The sequence below is a fragment of the Mustela lutreola genome, chromosome 9, assembly GCF_030435805.1.
Source record: "Mustela lutreola isolate mMusLut2 chromosome 9, mMusLut2.pri, whole genome shotgun sequence".
NCBI lineage: Eukaryota > Metazoa > Chordata > Mammalia > Carnivora > Mustelidae > Mustela > Mustela lutreola.
Genome location: NC_081298.1, coordinates 15,349,319 through 15,375,904, shown reverse-complemented (window position 1 = coordinate 15,375,904; position 26,586 = coordinate 15,349,319). Strand labels below are relative to the sequence as shown.

Genomic DNA, 26,586 nt, shown 5'->3' with positions numbered 1-26,586 from the left:
CCTGAGGGGGCACGCAGCAAGGATAACTGAGAAACAAGCTTTGGGGGTGGTTGTTACTGCACTGTGACCTAGCTGACCCTGACAGATACACATCTCCCCCAACCCTCCCTCCTGTCCTCCTTCCAAACAAGCAAGCCGGGAAGGGAGCCAGAGAAGAAGCTATGAGTGAATATTTTTTAAATTTGGTGGGTCAGCCTGACCCCAGACAGCTTTGAGGACTCCAAAAGCAGGGTGAGACATTGAAAGATGAAATGGTCATGTGGTGTGTCTAAGCCACGGCCCGGACACCCTTGCACGGAGACACAGCTGCGGGGAAAATGCACGCACTCCCTTCCTCCCTCCTCCCTCCTCCCCCCCCTTCTTCTTCCCTCCTGTTCTTTCTCTATCTCACTTCTTTTTCTTTTGCACTTTGTAATTCTAAAATATTTCAAACACACAGTTAAGCACAGAAAACACCCATTTGCTATTTGCCCATCCCCTAGTTTAACTGCTGGTAATGTTTTACTATATCTGCTTCTTATTTTCTTTATAACCAGCATTTGCTAAAGTCAATAATATTCGTCATGATATTTCCTCTTCAAAATCTTGAAGGCAGAGAGTTTTGTCTCCTCTATTCGTCGCTTTATTATTTGGAGGCCAATGGTAACGGTTGAGTGAATGGGTCTCATTTAATTAATCCTCATGCAAGTTGTTATTATCATCTGCAAACAGGCCCAGAGAGGCAAAGTGATGTGTCCGAGGACACACAGCGAGGAGGCAGTGAAAGGGGGACGTGAGCTCAGGCAGGCTGAGTCCAGAGCCCAGGCATTTCCTGCACTAGAACTCTCTACGGGGCTTCCTCTATGGGGATGTTCCTTTGCGTTCTCTGTCCACCTGTCCCATCTAACCACCATCCACAGAGGAGACCCGGGGGAGGCAGACCAGGGTGCAGAGACCAGGCAGGAGCAGGTCATCCCCATCCAGGCACCTGGGTGGTCTCCGTAAAAGCTGGAGTCCTCGCTCTTGCCCAGGGGTGGAGACGGAACGCTCCTTCCCAGATGAGTGACCTTTGGGGTTTGTTATGAGTAGAGATTCTTTCTGGGGAACGTGATGGCTGATGCTGGGAGCCTGGGTCCCCAGACTTAATCCACAGGAATGTGGGGCGGAACCTTCAGGCCTCTGCCCTGCAGGCCAGCTCTCTGGGCCGCCTTGGGCCAGCCAGAGGAGGGCGGTTCCAGGCAGCGGTCCCCGTCGCTGGGCCTTCTGGGGAAGTGAATTGGGACCTTGGCTTCCTAGGCTAGAAGGCAGCTCCTTAAGGTAATAGAGGTCCAAGCTTCAAAATCTAAGAATCCTGGGGTCTGCCTCTTCCTAGTTGTATGACACAGGACAGGGGCCCAGCCTGGCTTGGTTGGTTTTGACATCCATCAGACAGAGCTAATCATTATCCCAACTCACAGCAGACCTGGGACTAGGAAGAGGCGGGCCGAGTGCCCAGGACGTGACATTTAGGGAGGCAGGAGAGATTCCGTGCCTTGTAAATTAGGTCCCTCTGTCATCTGACTGCCAACCCTAATCCCGGCCCTTCCTCCCAGGGCTGTCGTGGGAAAGAAATGAGCTTTTCTGTGCAGAGCCCACGAGCACCGCGCCTAGCACACGCCTCGGGCACATTCTGTGAGAAATGCCGCTGCTTGTTTGTTATTCTTCCTGACTGGTCTTCAGAAGGAGGCTGGGCCGCTTCCCAGCCGCGGCCCCGTTTCCCGGCTGTCTCCATGGCCAGCGTCTTCGTGCACCTGTGCATACGGCACAGTTTTCAAGATTTATCGCCCCTTCTCCTGGAATTTAATTGCTGTGAATTTCCTGACCTTTCTTGTCTTATGGCTCCTGCTTCACAATGATGGTTAATATTTACCACGTGCTTAGCACGTGCCAGGCCCTGTGCTAAGTGTGTATATACCCCCACTCCTAATCTTGGTTTTTTTTTTTTTTTTCTTTTCATTTGAGAGAGAGAGAGACAGAATGAGAGAGAAAGTACAAGCAGGGAGAGGGAGAAGCAGGCTCCCCGGGATCAGGACCTGAGCTGAAGGCAGACGCCCCACCCAATGACCGCATGAGGTGGGAACTGTGATATGTCCATTTTGCAATGGACATTTTGCAATGCAAAGGAGCCAAGGCACTGGAACGTGAAGTAACTGGTCCTGGGATGGACTGTGGAGGGCGGGGGCTCAGGGGAGGCCAGGGTGGTCTAACCGCACAGCCCACGTGATAGAGCCCAGACATGAGCCCTTCTGCCTTTCACCAGCCTGTGAAGGTGCAGGCTACGAGGTGCAGGCACATGACTCAAGCCAGGGACCCCCATGCCCGCTGGGGGAACTGACTTCCCTGAGCTAAGTCACAGGGGGATGGCCCAGATGCCTTCTGGGCCTCACCAGGCCACAGCGGGCAGCTTCTGAGCTCTTCCCATACCAGACAGCGGCTTCTGCCTTCAGGCTGCTGTGGTCATGACCCTGAGTTCACAGGCATAGAGCATTTGCCCTGAGCCAACGGCGTGCTCCATGCCCCACATCCAAGACCCCAATCAGTCCTCACAACATCCCTCTCATTCATGACTGTCTATGTCACAAACGAAGGAGACCTCCAGGCACCTAGCCGAGGACACAGCCCACATACATGACAGGTCCAAGAGTGAACCCCTATGTGTCTGAATTCCAGGTGGGCTGGGAGGGGGGTGAAGACTTGGCTGCTGAGAACCTTGTAGACAGCTGCCCCCAGTCACACATTCCGGGCCCCCTCTAGCTGCTGGCAGCTACGGTGAGCAAAGTGGGATTAAGCCCATCGTTGGGGCTAGGGTTGAGCTGGGTTGGAGAAGAAGACATGTTTCTGGGCTGTAAGGACTCCCGGGCTGGCCACTCCATGCCCCGGCCCTGCGCCCCAAAGGCACACACACATTGCTTTGGACCCCCAGCGGGCATGGGGGTCCCTGGCTTGAGTCATGTGCCTGCACCTCGTAGGGCACAGGAAAGGTTTGATCTGGGCAAGATAGCTCGTCGCCAGCAACAATGCTGAGGTTTGTCATTTGCACCAATTGGTCCCCCCCGCCCCCCGTATCCTAACTCCTTCCTTGGTAATTATCTTTGATCCTGGCCACCCAAGTGGGCATCCCATCTGGTCACATGCAAACTCTGCTCAGGACTGGCCCGGGGTTCACACCCTGCTGGAGAGTCTGAACCTTTCCCTGGCATTCTAGGCTGTTGCAGAGATCCCTCAGTCCTCCCCGCTGTTGCTCGCACCACTCCCACACCCCAGCCCTGCATACCGCAGTCTTTGCTAGTGCACAAGCAGCTCATGCTAGTAGTACAGTGGCCTGGGCCTGTCTCTTTGCCTCTCCACAGGCGAGTCCCTCTGCCTAAAGGGTCCTCCCTCCCCCACAAGGCTTCTGGATGTTCTCAGGCCAGGCTGGGCACAGCTCTGAGCTCCAGGCCAGAGGGCTGCTGTGCAATTTAATACCGCACTGATGATGGGGAGCTTAGTGGTTAAAAATGCAGGCTCTGAACTTCGGCATGGGTTCAGACCTGGCTTTGCCACTTACCCACTGTGGGACCTTGGGCTGGCATCTCTGAGCCTCTGTTTGCTCCTCTGAACATAGAAAGAATGACACAACCCACTCCATCTGGGAGCTGAGGAGCTGGAAGGGTTTCACGCTGGGCTCAGGGCCTGCCACCCTCCAGCCCTCAGAAAGCATGGGTGTTTGTTTACCAGCCTCCGTGCCCGGTGTAGAGGTAGAGGCTCGTGTGGCCCCTGCTCCCACAAACAGAGACAGAGAGGGAGATGTTCACCCTTTCATATCCATTGTGACTATGGTCATTAGTCCCATCCCTCTCGCCCCCGACCTCCCAACCCCCCAGATGTTCACCTTGACCTTGAATCTCGCTGGGGCAGGAACTAACTCAGATTTCTCTCCATAACCTCAGCATCTCAATCCCCGTAGGGACGCTCAGCAGATATTTAAGCTGAAAAGACTTCCGTAACAAACACGGCCCTTGGGGGCGTGACTGGGGCAGTACCCGGCACATACAAGATCATTCCATTCTAGCAACATCTCCATGAAGTGCGTGCTGTTATCGTCACCCCCATTTTACAGATGGAGAAACTGAGGCACAGAAAAGTTGAGCGAACTCTCCAGAATGATACCGCCAGTGAGGGCCAAGATCCGGATTTGAACTCAGGCAGCCTGGCTCCAGAGTCCACGGGCCACGTGCCTCTCTTACATTGATGCCATTTTCCGGGGGTGTCCAGAAAGGGCCTGACCCCCCCTGACCCAGCTCAGGAAGCTGGACCAGGAGGACCCAGGACGGGCCTGAAGACCTCACCCCCTATTCCCTGGGGAGCTCCTCAGCCTTCCACTCCCCAGGTGTGCCAGGAGGAAAACAAGGCCTCAGCGGCAGCCTTTGCTGTCTCCCCATAGGCTGGCACTTTGAGGCCTGGGGGTGCCTCCGGGGATCCCAGCCCAGCAGCTGGGCCGGCCTCAGGGCCAGTGTTTCCGTAAACACGCCAGCGGGCCAGCCCCACATGGCCAGTCCGTGGGCTGTTGGCCTCGGGGACCGAGGTTTGGCTAACCCTGTGAGGTTTCCTCTCGCACGGCCACTTCCACCCCCTCTGCCTGGCCGGGCTTCCAGTAATGAAGTGTTTTCTCTGGGGCTGGTGGGGCGGGGGCGCTGGGGGCCTCCCTGTCCCACTTCCTGCCCTGGGCTCCTGGAAGCTGGTCCGGAGAACCCTCACTGTGGCCTTGGGCAGCCCGTATGCCCCTCCAACGTCTGAGGGTGACTTTATCTCTGAGGGGGGGAGGTCTTGGGATCCTGAGAGTGGGGGCTGTGCCCAGAGGGAGGCTGTGGCTCGTCCTTTCTGAGGGGTTGTGGGGTTAAAGAAATAGCTTCTCTTAGAGACAGAGCCAGGCAGCTTGAAAATGGAAAAGCAAGTCTCAGCTGTGGCTCCGGCCTCCTCCCCGCCCGGCATGAGCTGCCATCCCCTGAGTGCAGCTATCCCCCAGCCTGTAAGTCTCAGGACAACTCTGCTTGGAAACTGAGGCCCAGATAGGTGGAGTGACTTGCCCAAGGTCACACAGCAAAGACAGAGCCAGGATGTAACTGGGTCTCTCTCTTCCTTCTGAATCACTTCTATCTTGTTATCTGAATCCCAAACAGTGGAAACCAGGAGATGCTTCCAGACCACCTTTAAAGAGGCACAGTGGTAGGGCCCTGGGGGCTGCTGGGGGGTGGAGAGGACCCAGAGCCCCAGCTGGGGGCCCCCACCCTCTGCTTCCTACCAAACCAATTAAACCATTTTCCTTGGGCCTGTATTAAACATTAGAGTTTTGTATGGGAGTTTGTTCTGAATGGAGGTCTGCTGTCTTGGGGAGGGGGCTCTGGGGTGACAAGGAGCTAGGAGTAGGGGTTCCCCTTCCCCTACCTGGGGACCCTAGGCCCGAGCTGATCACTGGCTGGTGACTCACTTCCTGCTTAGCACATCCTTCTGTCCTGTGACCTAGAACCCTATGGGGGCAGTCCCTAACCCGGGTCCTCCTAACCAATGCCCTCCCCACCCCCAACACACACAGGGACTGGGAACAATTAACTTGTGCCTCAGGCCAGGCCAGATGTTCACGTGGGTATTGGTTTTGCTAACCACATGTGACTCAGGGCTCCCTCAGAGCTGGAAGGCTCCCAAGAGGCCACAGAGGGCCACCCTGTCATGTCACAGTGGGGAAACTGAGGCCCAGAGAGGGCAGGTGACTTCCCTAAGGCCACTCAGGAGTAGACAGGAGGAAGGAAGGCGGCATTCTGATGGCTGACCCGGAGCTTTTCTACATCTCTGCTTGTCTCTGGATGTCTCTGTCCCTATCCCCACCCCCAGCCACAAATGTCCTCCCCAGCTGACACAGGGCCCTCCGCGTAACCAGGCCTCTCCAGCTTTATCTCCGTCTGCCTCCCACTTGGCTCTCCAGGCTTTATCCGGACTCAGCTATGCACAGCTCCCCCAGGGGCTCCTGCTCTCACGCCACCTCCAGGCCTTTGTTCTCCCGTCTTCTGTTTAATTAATTGCCTTTTTGCCTGCACAACTTCTCCTCTTGCTTCACGGCTCAACTCAGCGGTCACCTCCTCCAGGAAGACTTACAAAGCCACCTCTCCCACCTCCCAGACTGGGTTAGGTCTTCCTCTCTCATTGCTTTCCCACTGACTGTGCTGTAATTACCCCCCCTTATCTCTCTCTTCCCCTCTAATCTGTGAGCTCGTTGGGCAGAGACCTTATTGTAATTCTTTATGTACGAGTAGGGGATGGCTCACCACATTCACTGTTTATCGAATGAACGCGTGGGCGGACGGATATACAGATGGATGGATAGACAGATAGATGGATGGATGGGTGGACGGTTGACTGGATGGATCTATAGCTGAATGGATGAATGGACAGACAGAAGGACCAATGCTCGAACAGATAGATGGATTGATGGACAGATGGATGGACAGGTAATGGCACCTGTTGGGACACAGACTGTGAGAGGTAAGTCCCTGGAGACTGGATATCCCCACGGATGGAGGGGCTCTCTTGGATGGAGAGGGAGTAATCTAACTTATTATCTGCCTCCTCCGAGAGATAGCTGGCCAAAAGCAAAGCCAGCTCTTCCCTGACACCCAGTCCCTCATGAGCAACAACTCATTCCAACTCAGTGGGGTCTCCTGAACGCTGGTAATCAGTCGACATCAACGAGTCTATAGGAACCCTCTCTGCCTCCTGATGTTCTAGAACTCTGAATTCCTGAGGGCCCTCCCTCCATGCCCCGCTCTGGGTCAGAGCTGCCACTCCATGCTTCTGGGCACAAAAACAGATTCCTAGAGCCAAGAGGTTGTACAAAATAGGAAGTTTGCCCCTCTCCTACTTAACAGATGAAGAAAGTGACAACAAGCAAGGCCAAGGAACCGGCCCGAGAACGTACAGCTACAGAGCTGGGGTTAGAGCTTTGGTCCCCCGGTTCGTTCACTCATTCAAGGACGCACCAAAGCCGTATCTAGCACCTAACGCTTGCCATGTTCAGCGCCTTCTCCTTGGCATACTAAGTCTGTAAATAAACCCTCGTGCCAATTTCCAAAGCCCTTTCCATGTCCCTTCATGACTTCCTCCCTGCTCCCCAGCAGGCTTATCAATGTTTCACCAGCTCTACCCTTGGCACAGCCCCGGGGCCAACCCCCTCACCCAGCAAGTGAGAACCAGCTCATTGCCAGGCCTCCCGGGTCCCAGTGCTATGGGAAGCCGTGTGCAGAGGCAATCCCATGTGTGTGCTGAGAGCTCCACATCCCAGCCCCTCTTTCGGGGAGCACCATGCTGGTCCCTGCACACAGAACATGGGCAGCCCAGACTGAAGCTGGGTGTTAGACTGTCCAAGCCCCACAGCTGTCCCAGGGGTGGGAGAAGGAGCTCAGCACGGTTGAGATCTGGGATGTCAGGGTCAGGGGGCAGACCTCTGAACTCCCATGCAGACTGGGGAATGTGTGGAAGAAGGGGCTGGGGAGAGGTGCCGGGGGTGGCAAGACTGGTGCTACCGGCAACAGGCAGAGCTCCACCAGCTTCTCCCAGTGTGGCCATCAGCAAGGGCAGCATGGAGACGGCCAGTCTTGGAGAGATGGGGTCTCATGTTCTGGGGCAGGAGCCCAGACCACGGCAAGCCATGGCCATTCACTGGGCCCACCCTGTGGACTTCCTGATGGAGGTGACCCTGCTGAAGACACAGAACAGGTTGGCATCTGAAGGCCCAACTGAGGTCCAGCTGCACAGAACAGAAAAACTTCTGGGGACAAATCAATGAACTGGAGAACCAAAGAAGAATGTGGAAAAACAACAGAACCCAAAGCTGCTCCTAGGATAAAATTCATACGGCACAGACTTGGCCAAGGAAGCACAAGCAAAGTGCTGGGCATGGCCTCTGGGTGGAGGCAATGAAGAACCAGCGTGCCTTCTCCGCCCTCTCCTCCAAGGTGACCTTGGGTGACTCCCAAACAGAAACGGCATACAGAACACCAGTGGGCCCCCTTAAAATGCAGATTCTGGGGCGCCTGGGTGGCTCAGTGGGTTAAGCCGCTGCCTTTGGCTCAGGTCATGATCTCAGGGTCCTGGGATCGAGTCCCACATCGGGCTCTCTGCTCGGCGGGGAGTCTGCTTCCTCCTCTCTCTCTGCCTGCCTCTCTGCCTACTTGTGATCTCTCTGTCAAATAAATAAATAAAATCTTAAAAAAAAATGCAGATTCTGCTTCTGGGCGAGGCCCGGGATTCCACATTTCACAGGAGCACCTGGAGGGCGCTGACAGCCCAGCACACACGTGGGGAGGGAAGAGCCACAGGGTCAGCTCCAAGATGGAGAAGACCTGCTTGACCCCACTGGACTCTTCGGGAGCAGACATCAGCCTTCCATTGGGTCAAGCCCACATCTGGGGATTTGTGGCCTCAGCATAGCCTAATGTACCCCAATTAACCATTAGGAGGAGGGAGTACCATTGCGTCAGCACCATTGTGTTCACTGAGTTGCTGCCATGAACTCATTTGGGGCCGCAGGCGCCACCTTCATCAGGCGGCACTCACTGCCCCGTGGGCTCAGCGCACGAGGTCTGGGCACCCGAGAGGGACGGGCCCTCCCGGGCCGCTCGCTCGGGGTATCTAGGAGCACCTCTTACCACAACCCAATCCCAGCACCGCAAGTCAGGGCGGAGTCAGGATTCGAAGCCAGGATCTTTGAATTTAGGAGCCCGTATTTTATTCCAGTAAGGCAAAGAGCAGCCTGGCTCATTCTGGGGTCTTGTTGGGGGAGTTGCAGCCGCCGCCAAGAGCCTCATGGGTTGTCTGGACTGTCTCATCCCTCTGGCACTGAGCTTAGTCCTTTGGGGGGCCTGCCCCTGTGTAAGCCATCAGCAAAGTGGCAGTTCTTGCCGCAGGACTTTCGACATCCCGAACCGCATGTGGGAGGCTCATCTCTGACACTTGTACCACCAAACACCCCGATGCCAGCCCGCATGCTTCCGGGACTGGCCAGGCCCCAGGGCCTCCTGCTGACCGCATGCTGCCATCCCCAGTGACGAGAGCGGACACGTTCCAAGCACACGGCCACACTCTGACTCAGAGAGGCCCCCGGGGGCAGGGGTAGGGGGAGGATGGTGCAGGGAGCACTTCGAGTCATCTCTTGTCACCTCCCTGGCCCTCACGACCCATGACTCCTTCACGGTCCTGGGAGCCCACGGCAGCCTCACTGCCTGGCTGTCAGCGGAGGTCGTTCCTTCCACGTGGCCGTGAGCAGTGTGCCTCCTGCCAGCTCCTCCCCTCGTCCAACTTCTCCTGTCTTCCTTCTTGCTTCAGACAGAGAAGAGGTTCCAGGAAAAACTGATCAATGATGATAGAGGTCAGAAGAGTGAGTACCTGGAAGGGGCATGAGGAACCCTCTGGAAAAGTATCTTGCTCTGAGTGGCGGTGACAGGGGTGTGCACATATGGGAAGAGTTATCAAGACGTTTATATCACACTGGCACATTCCCCTTGAACTAAAAAATATATGCCACCGAGAGTTTTATAAGCAGTAGCCAAAATAAATCACAACCAAAACCATGACAGAAGGTTTGGGAGCCCGGGAGACCTGCACTGAAACCTGGTTCTACTTTCTTGCTGTGCAACCTTAGGCAAGTTACTTAACCTCTCTGAACCTCCCCTCATTGAGGCATAGATTGTGAAGATTAAAACACCACTTTTTATAAAAAGTACTTAGCCCAGGGCTGGCTTCCTCTGTGTGCCTTTTATGTAATCACTTTCATTGTTCTTAAAACCAGGGGTCCTAGCAAGGATGGGTGGGGCCCGGGACTGGTCTTCCCTGAGCACAGACAATAAGATGGGCACAGGGTCTGCAGAGAATTTAAAGATAAAATGAAACCAATGAGAAGTCAGTATATAAATAGAAACCGTGTCAGTACATAAATGTAAATCCTGTCCATCATAAAGTACTTTGTCCTGAAAACATCTTGTCTTGGTCCAAGTTCTCAACAATTGATGTGGTAACTGTTGAATTTTAATTAAGCTTCGAATTTAGCACATTTTAATTTCTTATCCTATTTTTTTTCTTTTAGAGAGAGAGTGGGGGCAAGAGAAGGGAAGGGGCAGAGAGAGAGAGAATCTCAAGCAGACTCGGTGTGGGGCCCAGTCTCACAATCCTGACATCATGACCTCAGCTGAAACCGGAGTTGAACACTTAGCCGACGGAGCCACTCAGGCGCCCCCTAATTTCTTACCATTTTTTAAAAAGCTTTATTAATTTATTTTAGAGAGAGCAAGAGAGCACAAGTGGGGGAGCAGCAGGCAGAGGGAGAGGAAGAAGCAGGATTCCTGCTGAGCAAGGAGCCTGTTGCAGGACTCGATCCCAGGACCCCGGGATCATGACCTGAGCTGAAGGCAGAGGCTTAACCAATTGAACCACCAAGACTCCCCCGCCATTTCTTTCCATTTAATAAACCTATCCTACGTGGAAGGGAACTTGGAGATCTCTAAGAAGACAGCGGCCCAGCGCCCATGAACTCAGGAGCACGCAGTCTCCTGACTGTTCAGAATCTTGCTCAGCCCTGTCTCCAACCCTGGGGATGCGGTTCTGCACCCCAACAGTAGACTTGAAGCGAAAAGTGGTCACAGAGGACGGTGAAGATACAGGTATTTCAATTCTCTCGTTCTATGTGAGTCCTTGGAGTTTGGGTTTGTGCTTAAAATTTAAAATAGTGAGGGATGGCTGGGTGGCTCAGTTGGTTAAGCTGCTGCCTTCAGCTCAGGTCATGATCCCAGGGTCCTGGGATCAAGTCCCACATGGGGCTCCTTGCTCGGCAGGAAGCCTGTTTCTCTCGCTGCCTCTGCCTGCCTCTCTGCCTGCTTGTGTGTACTCTCTTTCTCTCTCTGGCAAATAAACAAAATCTTATAAAAATAAAAATAAAATTTGAAACAGTGTGACTGCAAAGGTTGGGGGGCGGTTTTATTTGGTAAGTGCAAGCTTTAGTTCATACATGAAGACAATTTGTCTCATCTCAAGGCCATTACTGAAAACAGTCCTGCCGTGCAAAGGAGTGGGGCGCTCAGCCACAAGGAACGGGGCAAAGAGCACCCAGGCTTGCCTTGGACTAAAACACAAGCATGGAGAGACAAACAGGTGTATCTCCTTCCCTGCCCACCTGGGGACACCGCCGTCCCCACCCCGCCCTCCTCCTCCAGCCAGAACCCACGGAGACCGAGCGTGCATGTCCATCTACGTCCCCCATCCCACTGCCCCTTCCCCAGGACTAGGAGGGAGTCTCCCCCTCAGCAAGTCCCTCCGTCTGACCCTATATCCGGTCACTCTTCTTTTTCCTCACCCACCACCCGTTCTGGAAGCCAGGGCCCTCACTTCAAGGTTTGGGGTCCTGGTGGAGATTATGGGGGCCAAAGCCTTCCCCAGCCCCTGCTCGACACTCCCTGTTGTGACCTTTACCAAATTCTACAGTCCAAGCCCTTGTCCTCACACCCCTTCCCCCCACTGGCTGGAATGTTGGAGATGCCCCCAGGAGTGGCTGGTTTGAATTGGGTGTTCTGCTCCCCCCCATACAGCACCACTCCCCACTCCCCCCAGCTCCAGCCACACCTTGGCTCCCAGAATAGGCACGTTACCGTTATCGTGCTGACTCCTGCCTAGGCGTACGTGCTGTTCCCTCTGCCTGCGAACCCTGCCTGCTCTTACCCCCTCTGTCTCTGTAAAGACACCTCCTCCAGAAAGCCATCCCTCACTTTCCCTCTCAACAAGGATCTCAGGATGCCCAGGAATTTCACCTGTTTTCCCGCTGTCGTCTCTCTCTCTGGGCTTTGTTCCAAGGTCACCACTGTGTCTCCAGCTCCCACAGAGGGGGCCTCGGAGATGGCCAAATTCAACACAATGGATTTGGTTCTTCCAGACCATCCAGCAGGGCCGGCACACAGTAGGTCCAGCCTGCACGGGCTCATGCACCGTGGGCCACCTTCCAGAGCCCAGGAAAGCCGGCGGGAGGGAGGCCCCTTGTTGCCAAAAGCAAACAGGCCGCCCAGGGAAGTTTTGCTGCTCTGGGTCACACCCGCCTCTGGGTGGCTGCCAATCTTCCTGCCAGAAACCACAGGCCCAGCCGAAACTGCCCAGAGTCCGGGCCACAGGGCTTCGGAGGACTTGGGTCAGCTCTACAAAGGGGGGTGTCCTGCGGAGCTCCTGCTGGGTCCACAGCGTCCCGGGGCTCGGGCTGGGGTCTGGGGCAGGGCTGCGGCGGCCACCCCCTTGGGCTGGGAGGAGCAAGAGGGGCCCCTGCCAGCCTGTCATAGGCTCTTGGCAGCCTGTCACTGGCTCTGGCTTTCACACGCTCACACACACACACACACACACACACCCTCTCGGTGGCCTCCGCGGTCTCCTCTTCAGGTAAATGGGCTCATCCGTGGGAGCATGAGGATGGGGACAGGAGGGGGAATGCAGAGGCCAGTGTGTGTGCACACGTCTGTGTGTCTGTGTGTGTGTGTGTGTGTGTGTGTGTGCCTGGGAGTGACCTCACAGCCGCCGGAACATAAAATCTTAGAGTAGGTCCTGCCTCCCAGGCTCAGAGCTGGCTCCGTGGGGGACACAGTGACATGAGAGGCACACCACAGACCCACCTTCTGGCCTTCTCCCTCCTCTGCCTCCTCTCAAAGGTAAGGGGGCCCCGGGCCCCAAAACGTCCTGCTGACTTCCTTGGTGTGGTGGGAGAGGTGTGGGATCATTGCCAAGGATCCCCTGGAAGATTTCCTGCAGGTCCCTGGTGTCAGGCACAGCCCAGCTTCCCTCCCCGGTGCCCAGACATTTGTCTCTGGCCAGCTCTGCGGTGCTGCCTTAGGCGAGTCCCTTCTCTCTGAGCCTCAGCTGCTCCCTCAGTGAAATGGGCATAATGATCACAAGGTCTTTGCGAAGATCACAATGGTAATTCATCAGAAGTGCTCAGCACAGGACCTGGACTGTGGCAGGTGTTTCAAAAGAGAGGGCCATGACTACTGGCGGTCCCCAGAGCCCTTCTACAGCGCTGAGGGGGTTGTCCTCATTATATATGGGAAGATGCAACATACAACCTGCTTTGCCTACCTGGAGCCAGGATTTGGATGGATGTTGGTGTCTACCTGATGGGAAAGTTCATACCGCAAGGGCATTACTGCTATTGGGTGTGAGTGACCTGCAGACCCAGGCTGAAGAGGGGACAGGGAGACGTTCATGGAATAGCAATCTCCTCTCAGGGAACATTTTTCACAAGGTTTGTGAAATATCTACCTTGCCTAGCATATCCAACAGCCTCATAAGGAATTATTATCCCCTGTTTTTGGGCAAGCAAGGCTCAGAGAGGGCAAGCAGCTTGCCTAAAATCACACAGCAAAGAAACATCAGAGTAATTGAGGCAGTGGAGCCCAGGTGGGCTTGGCTGTGTGGGGAGTAGGGAAGGGGCACTTCTATTTGTGTCTCTCCTGCTGCCCGTGCTTTTTCCCCTACCTGGACCAAGGCCCCAGCTGCTGAGCCCCGTCATTCCTTCAGCAAATGCTGAGTTCCCGATGCCATGGAGACTGGCCCCACCACAAGCCACAATCTCATTGTATGTCATGCTTCTCTGAGGATCATTTCTCATTTCTCTGAGGAGCGTTTCTCTCCTGGATCCTCAGTAGGACTGGGGGGCAAGGCTGTGAGCCCAGCTGGCATCCTGACCCCACTGTTTTTCTCCCCCAAGGGGCTGAGCAACACCCGATGCCCGGGTGGGTGGCTTGGGTAGTTGGAATAGGGGACTTGGGGTTCCGGGGCCAGGCTTAAATGAAAGACTCAAAGGAAGCTGTCTGGGACTCACTGTCCACCCCTCCCTTATTCCCTGTCGCCGGGAGCTGGGCGGGCGGCATCCCGCACAGAATCAGGGACTTAGTCATCATGAACACAGAAAGCCACAACCATCCTCAGGGAGAGAATTCTAAGTCCTCCGGCAGCCTGTGGGCTCCTGGGCTCAGGTCGGTGAACAGGGGCAGGTGACAGAGACCCGGAAACAGACAAAATCACTGTGACCAAGAGCCAGCCATGACTTCTTTTAATCCCTGTCCCCATTTCCAGATAGGTGGTCTCACCCCTTTGAGAAGGAAACAGCCTCCTCCCCACGAAGCATTTATATGGTGTGTTGAAGGTCACACAGCCCATCCAGGTACAACCTGGATTTCAACTCTTTTCTAGAATATTCCACATCCAGGGCTCATCCCTCTGGTGACTGCAGCACGGCTCTGAGGAAACAGCAGGAGTCTCCCTGGAGATCCAGGGGGTCCAGAGAAGACAGGTCTCTCCTTGGCTGGGCTCCCTTGACCTCTCACTGTCCCTCCTGAATAAATAGGTAAACTGAGGCAGAGGCTAAGCTGGCAGCAGAGCTGCCCAAGGACAAAGGTGGGTTGTGGTGATGAGAGCCTGGGCCTTGGATTCCCGTGGACCTGGATTCCAGTCCTGACTCTACCTCTTACTGGCCTCGTCCCTACACTGTTTTGAGCTTCTGTTTCTTGGTCTTTCCTGTGGACACAAAGCGAGTGCCTCATCTGAAAGGGTTGAATTAGCACATTACAGCTCACGGCATGCCCGTGGTCAATGCTGGCCACATCATCGGTATAATTAGTGGCCCCACCTGGGTGTCAGGACCAGCACATCCCCCTAAGCCAAGCTCACCCCGTAGGCAGCTTGGGGCAGGAACCCAGGTACAAAGCAGAAGGCTTGTGGCCTGGCACCCCTGCTTTTGGGCGGGAGGGACCCAAGAGCCAATTCTGGTCAGGGGCTCCACTTCTCACTAACCAAGGGAGCCCAACCTCTGCTTTGCACAGGGATCCCAAAGTCAGGCTGATGGCTCCTCAGGGTGATTCCATGAGAATTGTTTCCAGATTTATTACAGTGCAGCATTGGGTTCATAAAGAGGCGCCCTAGAGCGCCTGGGTGGCTCAGTCGGTTAAGCCACTGCCTTCGGCTCAGGTCATGATCCCAGGGTCCTGGGATCGAGTCCCGCATCGGGCTCTCTGCTCAGCGGGGAGCCTGCTTCCTCCTCTCTCTCTCTGACTGCCTCTCTGCCTACTTGTGATCTCTCTCTGTCAAATAAATAAATAAATTCTTTAAAAAAAAAAAAAAGCGCCCTAGATGCTGCCGTAGACTTTCAGACAAGCCGGATGCTGCTGGTCCGGACCAGGCATTGAGGGGCAAGGTTAGGCCATCTTCTCTAGAATCTCTTCAGTATCACCCAGTCTGCAGCATGGAATTCCTGCAGAGATGGTGACTCACTCCCCTGCGAGGCCTGGGGCACAGAGCTGCCCGCCTGCCTCCTGACCAGTGCTGTCCCTGCCTGGAATCACCACCCCCACCCCGGCCCCCCAGGCTGGTTGGCCGGTCTGGGGCGGCCTCTGGTGGCTGGGGTGCAACCTGCAGGCCACTGAAGGCAAGTTTGCAGGACTGGGGGATCCTAGGGGTAGAACAAAGAGGGCCAAGGGTTTCATTGCCTGCTTTGGGGCCACACAGAAGTTTGGAGGTGATTCATTCTATTTTTGTAAACTGTAAGTCTTCCATCCTCCAGATGAAACCCTTTGGTCCTCTAAAGATCCTATGGAACTAAAGATCGGCCCCCTACAAAGGGAGCTACCTGGGAATATCTTGAATTATGCCTGCCTCTGGGTCCCCACCTTCAAATGGACATATGGGGAGACCATGGTATCTGGCTTCTGGCTTGATTGTTTCTCTGCCCTGAGTGTGGAAGAACAACCAGGACACTTGGATCAATACCTTGACCCTGTCCGTGGGGGATGGGTCCCTGGCTCAGGCTTTTCCCAATTACAGGATCCTTAAGGAGGAAGTGGGCTCAGCTCTGCAGCTAACACACTCTGACTTTCGGCAAGATGCTTTGTCTCGCTGGAGCTCAGTTTCCCCCATCTCTCCCTGACAGAGGTGTCAAAATCCTAGCTATGCATCAGAAGCCCCAGGACAGCCCGATAAAAACACAGATTCCAGAGCCTGTCTCTGGAAGTTATATTTGGGAAGTCCCAGGGGAGGCCTGGGGATCAGTATTTTACCAAGTTTCCTGGCGGATCTGACACATATCCAGAAACATATTCTGGATTGTTCCAAAGATCAAAAACATCTATGATACTGTGTGATTTATTTAGCTGTCAGGACAAATATTTCCAGTCTACATGCTAGAAAATGTGCAGTGCCCTGCCACTGTAATCCTTTGTTTTGTTGATTTTGCCTTTCTGTAAGCTTCTGAGGGCAGGGCCCGGCTCATCCCTTGTAATTCCCAACCGTGATCATCACGGCTAAGGCAAGGCGCATCTACAGCATGGGCTCTGTGCTCAGGGTTTAACACGCACATTTCATGTATGAAATCCTGAAAACAATCCTCTGAGTTCAATATTACTGTTGCCCCCTTTTCACAGATGAAGAAACTGAGGCTTGGAGAGCTTCAGTAACTTGCCCAAGGTCACTCAGCTAATAAGGAGCAGAGGCAGGGCTGCGACTCTAGGCCAAAGTCCTTGCTCGCAACCACAAGGACACGCTGCCTCTTAGGGAAGGGTGTCGCCACACTGCCAAGGTTCAAGGCCAGGTCTGTGTGACCCTTGGGCCAAAACGTGGACCCTCACTGCCCACCTGGAATGCCCGTGGCCGAGTGACATGCTCTGTCTCTGCAGGTGTGTGCCCAGCTGTGCCCGACGCCCTGTGCCTGTCCCTGGCCACCGCCCCGATGCCCACTGGGGGTGCCCCTGGTGCTGGACGGCTGCGGCTGCTGCCGGGTGTGCGCACGGCGGCTGGGGGAGCCCTGTGACCACCTCCACGTCTGCGACCCCAGCCAGGGACTGGTCTGCCGACCCAGGGTGGGCTCTGGATACCGAGGGGCTGTGTGCCTCTGTAAGCAGGTTTGCCGGACGGATGTGGGTGTGTTTGGGAGGGTCAAGGCTGAGGGGTCCTGGGTCCAAGAGAAGCTCTTTTCTATCTCCTCACTTAAGGCGCACCACCTGGTGGCCCATGTTTCCCCAGGCCCTCCCTCGGCTCCTCCCCTCTTGTCTTGGCTTCCACCACGCCGCCCACCTGGACAGCGTCGCCTCATTCCTATCCATTCAAACCATGACCGACTGCCAAAGCCAACCTCACACACTCCTCCCCCGAGAAGTCCTCTCAGATTCCTTAAACCGGGAATCACTACCCTTTCTCAGGACCTTCGCCACACTTCTGAGGAAATAAAAGTGCAACCGTTTACTTGGGGGGGAGGGCATGGAATAATAGGCGTCGGGCGGTATGCTGAAACCTACCCCAGGACCCTCACGTAAATCACATAATCCTCGCAAGGACCCTTCGACCTAAGTCCTTCCTGACTCACTTTACAGATGAGCCAGCTGAGGTTCAGTAATATTTACTGGCACGATTACTGTTACGCAGCTCGGGACTAGACCAGCTCGGGGTGGTGGCCAGGGACAGGCACAGGGCGTCGGGCACAGCTGGGCACACACCTGCAGAGATGGAGCATGGATCACAGGGTGTGATGCAACATTTCATTCTGCCTTCCTCCTGGAGTGGGAGCCCTAGGACCTGAGTTCAAATCCTGAGTTTGCCATTTACTGGTGACCTGAAGCATGTTCCCTCTCCCACCATTCCAAGCCTTTGTGCCTTTGGATGCTTTAGATCAGAGTTTCTCAACTTTGCTTTTGGGGCCTGACAATTCTTTGTTATCATTCTATATTGGGGGAGGGGAGCTGTCCTGTTCCTGGCAGGACCTTCAGCAGCATCCCTGGTCTCTGTTCCCTGGACACCCCTAGCATGTCCCTCACCCACAAGTCGTGACACTCTGTCTCAGACAAATGTCCCCTGGGGAACAAAACCGTCTCCAACAGAGAACCACTGCTTTAGAGAAATAGAAAAATGGGAGGGTGTTCTTTTTTTTCTCAATAAGTCTTACAGAGCAATCTATATCTTTCATCTGTTTGCATGTATCAGTTTAAAAAAAGAACAAGAGAGAGAAGGACTCATGGATCACTGATAATGAGTCCACTTCTAGAAAAAAAGCAAGTTTTAAAAAAACCAACAAGACTGATAGACATAAAGTTATCAATACTAAATCTTTGTTCAACACTTTAAAAAAAAATCAGGGGAGTATAATCATGAGAAGATAGTAATTTGTTTTATAAACTCATAGATGATTGCTGAGAAAAATGTATCTAGGGAAAAAAATGAGATAAGTATCACTTATCTTCCCAGGCTGCTGTTTCGCTGAGCCAGGACACATCTAAAGCATTTGGAAGCATTTTATTTATCCAACACTTTCAAAGCCCTTACCATGTGCCAGGCACTAAGGGCTTCACAAATACCACCTCATTTAATCTCTGGAAATCATATGAAGTTGGTACTAATGTCATCTGCATTTTATAGACGGGTGGAAACTGGAGGCACAGAGAGGTTAGGCCACTTGCCTAAGGTCACACAGCTCATAAGTGGCTGAGCCGGGATTTGAACTCAGGGAGCTGGCTTCACAATCTTCATGTCCGTCACTCTACTGCCTGACCCTCAGCATATGATTAGTCCATATTGGCTATTCCCGTCACTAAGTTTACTAAGGGGCTTGTCTTATTCCATCTTGATTCAGACTTTAGACTGTAGCTGGTCTTTGCTTCTTCCTACAACTCCCAGCTGTGGTTGGGCAACACAGTGGGTGTTCATGAACCAGATCCAGAGGCTGGTGAACCCCACAGATAAGACCTTACAGAGGCAGAGTCTAGGTCTTAGCTCTGCGGGGAATATGCTGCCTCAAACTCTCCAGTCAATTCCTAGCCGGACAGACCTTTGACAGCAGACTCTGAGCTGTGTGCATGTCCACCATAAGCTCCCAACACCCCACACTCCGAGTGTGCAGCCTCCCCAGCTCAGCCAAGGGCATCTCCACCCTTCCTGCGGCTTGAATTCAAAACCTTACAGTCATGAATTACAGTCATTCTTGATATCTGTCATTTTGTACACCCCACATACGCCCACCAGCGAAGTCTTCACAATATTCTAGAACCTGACATTCTGGCCCCTTCTCAGTCCCTCCACGGCTACCAGCCTGGTCTGAGCCTCACCATCACGTGCTGGCTGTTGCAGCGGCCCTATAATAATTTCCCCGCTTCTGTCCTCACCCCCTACTGTGTTCCCAACACAGCAGCCACAGGGCTCCTTTCAATACATACATCAGATCACATCCCTTTTTTTTCCTCAAGGCCTCCAACAGCTTCCCACTGCCTCCAAGTAAAAGCCAGCCCTCTCAGTGGCTACAAGGCCCCGTAATGTCCTGCTCCTGTTTTCTCTCTGACCCTGCCTAACTCCCCCCCTCTCTCCTGCTCTCTGCTCTAGCCATGCTGGCCTATTCTGTTCCTTAAATACCCTAGGGGAGCTTCCACTGCAGGGCCTTTGCACTGGCTGTTTGCTCTGCCAATGCTCTTTCCCCCCAGATATCTGCATGGCGAGTTCCTGCATCTCCTTCTCATCTTTCTCAAATACAACCTTCTCTGGGAGGCCTTCCCCGATCACCATATTCAACACTCCTGAACCTTGCCTCCCATTATTTTTCTAGCTCTAATCACCACTGGACATCATAAACTCTACTTGTTTATAGTGTTTATTTCCATGAGAGCGAAAGCTCCAATGAGGGCAGGATTTTTGCCTGTTTAACCATTGTTGTATCATGAGTCCCTAGCATGCAGGAGGCCCCCAGTAAATAAGCACTGACTGAATGAAACAACAAGAGTAAGAGCTCCGGGGAGGCTGTAGGAACAGGAACCTTTCAGGGCGCGTGTCCTGTGGGCACGACCTTTACACATGTGATCTCATTTTACCCTTAATAAGGGGTAGGTTCTATTATTAAAATGACTTTGCAAATGAAAGAACTGGGGTTCAGAGGGGTGAAGTCACCTCTCCGAGGTCACACAGTTTGCAAGTGGCCAAAGGGGAGAAAAAAAATCCTCTGTTGTTCCTTCTCCTGCAAGGGATTCTCCGAGGGAAAGAGGGACACAGAGATCACCAGGTGACAAGACTGGGCTCTGAAGTTATTTGAGGGAGTTTGCCGGACAAGGGGGCATTGGAAGGACCTTGAAGAGGAAGTAGGATTTTGGCAACTGTATGTGTGTATGGTTGACAGGGGGTAGGGGCTGGCGGATTGAAGAGTGAGCACCTTAGGAGGTGCCTCCTGGTGTTTGGGACCCCGCACAAAGGTACACAGACCCCAGGGTGGGGAGTGGCCGCCCAGGGATCCTCAGCCCCGCCCCCAGCCAGCTCTGAGCTGGAGGACCAGGAGAGGTGCCAGGAAACCTTGCTAAAATTATCACCCCTCCAGCTGACTTTCCGAAACAATCCCTCTGTTTACCAGATCCTCCCGGAGACCAGGAGCCCAGGGCTGTGGCCCCAGGAATCTGGTGGGAGACCCCTCAGGATTAAGGGGCAGCTGCCCCTAGTCTGGCGGCCACATGATCCAGGCCCAAGGTCAGGGATTTGGCGTCAGAGGGCTGTGGCCTGGAAGGAGCTGGGAGAGAGCTGGCTCTCGTTCTGTCCTCCCCGAGGAACGGACATTCCCCCACTCCCGTTCACTGAGCATCTGCTATGTTCCAGGCTTTTGGAAAAATGCCTTAAGTACACTAGTTCCTTTAATCCTCCAGTGGCCCTGGGAGCCGGGTAATTTGGCTCAGAGAGGTGCAGTGACCTGTCCCAAGCCCCACAGTTAGCAAGTGGGAACAGGGGCTGGCACCCACATCTGCGCAGATCCCAAATCCCCGCATAGGTCCCAAATCCCTGCGTAGGTATGGGCCTATTGGAGGTTTTATTTTGAAGACCTGGGAAAACCTGCCTTCGGGCAAATCTTTCCCCAGACCCAGCTGAACTGCCCCCGGAGTCTCCAGGACTTTCGGTTCCTCCTTGCTCTGCCCTCCCCGGGCGGCTCACCTAGGCCTCTCCTTGGCTTTTCATTCTGTCTGGCAGATGGTGACTTTCACATCTGTCCCCTGCCTGGTGCTCCATCTTTCAAGACAAGGACTACGTCTTGGTCCTGTCTAGGATCCCAGTGGCTTGGCACTCAGGAGGGGCACACGACACATCTCCGGAACCGTAAGAAAACAGAACCCTTTCATGAGTGTCTCTTCTTTGCTGGGTCTTGCACAAGACATTCATTCAAATGACCTGGGTGTGTCCCAGCCATGCTCTGAGCCATTATAGGGCGGCCCCGGCCCTCAAGGAGTGCTTGCTCAGTGCAGGAAGTGGGAATAACACCCCTATCTTGAGGGTTTCACTTGAAGAGTGTCCCTTGAGCACCTACTGTATGCCTAGCACGGTGTTAGAAGTTATGGAATATCGTCTCCCGTACCTGAAGGCATGGAGCTGTTCTCATCATTGCTATTGTTAAGGTGACTCAGAGAAGTTAAGCAACTTGTCTAAAGTCACAAAGCCAGCAGGTTAAGCCCAGGCCTGGCAGGGGTGACTACAGCCTGGCAGAGGCACATTGAAAGTGTGTTGCATGAACTCTCAGTGCGAATGTAAGTTATATACTTAATAATATAGTATATAGTAATTAATTACATTAATAATAACAACAGAGCATCTGGGATCTGTTGAAGGTCTCTTTTATGTTGGATTCATTACATACATCATTTCATTTGGTCTCTACCACAACCCTGTGAAATAAGTGCCATTATAACCCATTTTGCAGATAAGGAAACTGAGGTAGGAAGAAGTAAAGTCGTTTGGCCAAGCTCCATAGCTAATAAAAAGCAGAGTGGGGGCTCCAACCAGGCCAGTGTCCCCACAGCGCCTATGCCAGGATGCGGTACACCACACTGTCTTCCCGCGGGCCCCAGGGGAGGCTGGCGATGGGGACCGGCTGGAGCACCTTGGCAGCGAGCAGATGCCGAAGGGACCGGGTCCCCAGCAGGATCTTGGCCAGCTCTGCCGAGAGACCGGGTAGAGGATGTGGCTGGCACGGTCTTGCCCAGGGAAAAGCTGGGGGTCATGGATGGGGGTCCGGTTTCTCCTCTGCAGGGGGAGAGGATGACGGGAGCTGTGAGGTGAACGGCCGCCTGTACCGGGATGGCGAGACCTTCCAGCCCCACTGCCGGATTCGCTGCCAGTGTGAGGACGGGGGCTTCACCTGTGTGCCCCTGTGCAGCGAGGACGTTCGGCTGCCCAGCTGGGACTGTCCGCATCCCAGGAGGGTTGAGGTCCCCGGCAAGTGCTGCCCTGAGTGGGTGTGCGACCAGGGAAGGGAGCTGGGGGTCCGGCCCCTCCCAGCCCAAGGTGAGTGCTGGGGGGGCCCAGGCCCGGGCCAGGGCCACCGCGGGGTGGGGCTTCCCCTGGAGCCAAGACACTTGGACTTGTCAGAGCTCAGGTTTCCCTGACCGCTGCTGGGAGGGGCTGGTGGCTGAGGACACTCGGAAAGCCCAGCGGGAGTCACAAGACTTCTTTAAACGGACAAAACAACAAGCAAATAATTCTAAATCATAAATAATGGAAAATAAAAATTGGTGGTGGAGCAGGGAAGGGAAGGGAGGGCTAGGATACTTGGATCGAATGTTCCCGTTTCATAGCAGAGGTATACTATTATGATAGACACTAGTGGTCTATTTCTAATATAGCGATATGCATTAATAATACATTCATATAATTTAAATGTTATGTAATATTATAAATATGTAGTTATTTGGGCTTATCCAAAGGGGAACTCAAAACTGAAGCAGGTGAAGTGGTTGCCTCTGGGATGTGGGCTTAGGGGTGGTCAGAGATGGAGGAAAGATAGTTACCTCTTGCTATAAACTCTTTGGTTCTAGAGAACTTGTTACTGTTACATTAGTGGGTTATTGTCATTATATGAACACGATCTTTTTAAAGAAAGGCAGCTGAAAAGAAGGCATTGGTTCATTGATGTTGGTGCCGCATCAGAGTAGAGCAGGATGGGGTTCAGCATGGAGTCTGTCTGGGTTCTAAGCCCAGCTTCTCTATTTCCTAGCTGTGTGACTCTGAGAAAGTTGCTTAACTTCTCTGTGCCTCAGTTCCCCCAACTATAAGATGAGGGTAAGTGTGTCTAACTTGCAGAGCTGTTGTAGAGGTCTGGATGAGTAAGCCCAAGGAAAGCAGTCACAGCAGCAGCTCGCACAGAGCACTCCATCCGTGGTGGCTGTCAGTATCCCTGTTGTGGAATGGAACACATTCACTTAAATACATAGGAGAATGCCAGTGAGTTCATCTTATATATGAAAAATCTGGGTGCGACACTGTAAATGCAATCTCATCTCCATTACGTGTGTCTGTAAGTGTGTGTGTGTGTGTGTGTGTGTGTGTGTGTGCATGTGTGTCCCTGTACGCCCTCCACACACACAGGTGCATATCACACAGGCTTTCTCAACCTGGGCACGAGTGACACTCGGGCTGGGTGACGCTCTTGTAGGGGAGCTGCCCTGTGCCCTGCAGGGTGTTTAGAAACATCCCTGCTGGGTTCCAGTAGCCTCAGTCCCAGCCGTGTCCATTAAGATGTCTCTGGACATCACCAAAGGAGGGGAGCACAGTCACCGCCAGCTGAGAACCATTTGGTTAATAAGGACCGGAAGAAAGGACACCACAATATTAAGAAAGCAGAATAAGATGTGAGGAGGAGGAGAAGCTAGACGGTGCCGAGCCCTCCCATCTTGTTCCGGGTACAGCCTCACAACCCTAGCAGCTTTGCCACCGAGTCCCAGCACCTCTACTCACAGGCCGCAACCTTCTTCCTGGAAGATGCCATGGGGTGCAGAAATGAGAAACCCACCACGTACTGGGGGACCATCACGGCCGGCACCATCATAGCTGCCTAGTACCCGGCACAAACGAGGTGCTCACAGCACCGTGCTAAGCATGCTCCCTCCGTTATTTTACTCAGTCCTAACTATCACCCATTAGAAAACTTACATGGGAAGAAACTGAGGTCCAGAGAAGCTAAGGGACGTGACCATGAGGGCGCCGCTGGCGGCTGGGTTGACTTGGCTGCCAGGCCCTGACCTCACAGCTCTGACCTCTCTTTCTTCCCCCAGGACCCCAGTTTTCTGGCCTTGTGGCTCCCCCACCCCCTGGCGCCCCCTGCCCAGAGTGGAGCACAGCCTGGGGCCCCTGCTCAACCACCTGTGGGCTGGGCGTGGCCACTCGGGTGTCCAACCAGAACCTCCTCTGCCGCCTGGAGACCCAGCGCCGCCTCTGCCTGCTCGGGCCCTGTCCACCTGCCAGGGGCCGCGGCCCACGGAACAGCACCTTCTAGAGCAGGGCTGGGGATCTGGGGGCTCCGGGACCGCACTCCCCAGCAGGCAAGCCAGCGCTTGGGCCCTGAGCAGAAGGCAGATGGCCCCTCCTCACGCCCTTGGCTAGGCAACGGCATCCAGGCCCTGGAGGACCAGAATGTTCACAAGCCGTCTGCTCCATCTGGACCCTGAGATAGAGCCGGGATGTCTGCCCCAGCCCTCTTCCTCTACCTCATGGCCTAGGGGGCTGGCCAAGGTTTCCAGGGTCTTCTGCGCCATTCCCAACAGCCTTTATCAAACATGTGCATAGGCAAGCTTCCCAGCAGATAGGGCAACCAGCTGTCCCTTAATCATCAGGCCGAGGCAGGTGCTGGGCTGGACTGGCTATTTTCCTGAGGGTGTGGTGAAGAGGGGCACACAGATATTCTGAATCTCCTGCTTCTTTTCCCAGGAGTGACATAAAAATGTCCCTGTATACGTGTCTGTGCAAGAGCTTGTAGGTCAGGCTTATGCTGTCTGAGAAAGCTCCCCCACACCCCACCATCTAGGGTAGAATTCAGAGGTCGCATGTTTTGTGAAAGTCACAAGGTGAAATCACACTGTCTGGAAGAAAGTCGGAAAACAGGCCTGAGAGTGATCCGTTAAACCCGACTTGTATTCATAGGAATGAACCTTTCTCAGGCACCTGCAATGTACCAGGCGCAGAGCTAGACACTTTATATACAGGTTGGTGCTTTGCAACATTTGAGACCAGAGAAAAGTAGGGGAGCATGAAGGATAGCCCCCTGGGGACTGGGAAACATGGCCTGAAATAAACCAACCCAAGTGTGACATTCTCTCTGAAGTCTCATGTTTTATTGCTTTAAAAAAAAAAAAAACAAAAAAAAAACCTATGTACAAATTTTCCATCCTCCTCTGTGATCTACATGTTATGTTTAAAAATAAAAACTGTGTTTTCATCAGACTCCAACCAGGAAATTGGAGAGCACTCTCTGTATTTAAACTCGGATTTCTTCCTATTAAACTAATTTTATGGAGGCGCGGTTTACATGCCGTGAAACACACAGGTCTTAACGCACGGTTTATAGAGTCTTTGCCAATGTGAACACCTGTGTGATCAAGACCTCCATCAAGGTCCAAAACATGTCCAGACTCTCAGGAAGTTTCCTTTGGCCCCTTCCTGGTCATCCTCTCTGCCCCTGAAGGCAAAACCTGTTCTGAGTTTTATGACTGAAGACGATGGAAAGCCGGTTCTCGAACCTCACATCAATAGACTGGGTATTCTTCTATGAATGGCTTCTTTCACTTGGTACCAGCTGTTGCAACGGAGGGTTTGAAGGAGAGCCCAGAAGCTGGAACCTGCCAGCGGAAGATGGAATCACAGCAGGTCTCTTTACTGGGAGCAGGTGCAGCCTTACAGAACTAACAAAAAGCCGACAGTGCTGGGGAGGCAGACCTGGCTTCTGCTGTCCACCACCCCCTGCCCCAGTTTCTAGGGGTGCCTCCCATGGGTCCCCCCCCCCTGGGAAGGTAAGAGGCAAGGGAGCCTGGGAGTGTGGGGCGATGAGGTATGAAGCTGAGCAGGGGAAGGACAACCCAGCTCCCAGGATGCGCACGACCCGCCCTTCGGAACAGCTGCCCCCGGCACTTTGCTCAGGGACCACCTCTTCCCAAAACCCCAGATTGAGAATCACAGGCAGCATCTGACCACCCAATCTTGACAGAATAGAACTAACTTCAGGGCACAGAGGAGGACTCTGCTTGGGAAAGTGGTCTGTCCAGAAAAGCTGGTCTGCAGCTGGGGAGAGATTTTAGCCCATGCCAAGCTGACCTGACTCGAGACTGAGCTGATGGTCTCTCACACGCTGAGAGTTTCAGTGGGTCAGGTTCCGCAAGGTAAACTCTGAACACGTGGCCAGGAAAAATTCAGATATTCTCTCTAGAAGTGATGACTGTCAGGATGAAGACAGCTGCTAGGAGCTTTCCCCACAACTCTATGTTGCACTTGGGACACCCCCTGAAGGAAAGTGCTACTGATGTTCCCATTGTAAGGATGGGATAAATGGAGATTTGGAACCATGAGTGAGTTGTCCTGGGGTTGTGGTGCTGGACCCCTGGCCGGCTGGCTGCAAGGTCTGCGACCTCACTACCCAGCAGCTCGGAACAGAGCGGCACAGGGTGGGCTCGGCCATCTGCCCCGTCTTGGCTCTGAGGTTTCCTAGTGCGATCTTAGGCAGGGTACCAGACTTCTTTATGCCTCAGTGTCCTT

At 53.8% G+C, this 26,586-nt stretch overlaps 1 protein-coding gene across 2 annotated transcripts; it reads left to right on the top strand.

The window, feature by feature from the left end:
• Window positions 1-12,183: 12,183 nt before the first annotated feature.
• CCN5 (cellular communication network factor 5) lies at window positions 12,184-25,161 on the top strand. Of its 2 annotated transcripts, XM_059133533.1 has the most exons (5): window positions 12,184-12,456; window positions 12,630-12,722; window positions 16,737-16,953; window positions 22,096-22,350; window positions 24,117-25,161. In XM_059133533.1, exons 2-5 carry the CDS (start codon window positions 12,663-12,665, stop codon window positions 24,335-24,337), a joined length of 753 nt encoding a protein of 250 aa, XP_058989516.1. In that variant the 5' UTR covers window positions 12,184-12,456; window positions 12,630-12,662; the 3' UTR covers window positions 24,338-25,161. The 2 variants fall into 2 exon arrangements, with proteins under 2 accessions (XP_058989516.1, XP_058989518.1); XM_059133535.1 differs by lacking the exon at window positions 12,184-12,456 and having other exon boundaries at window positions 12,506-12,722.
• Window positions 25,162-26,586: the final 1,425 nt, after the last annotated feature.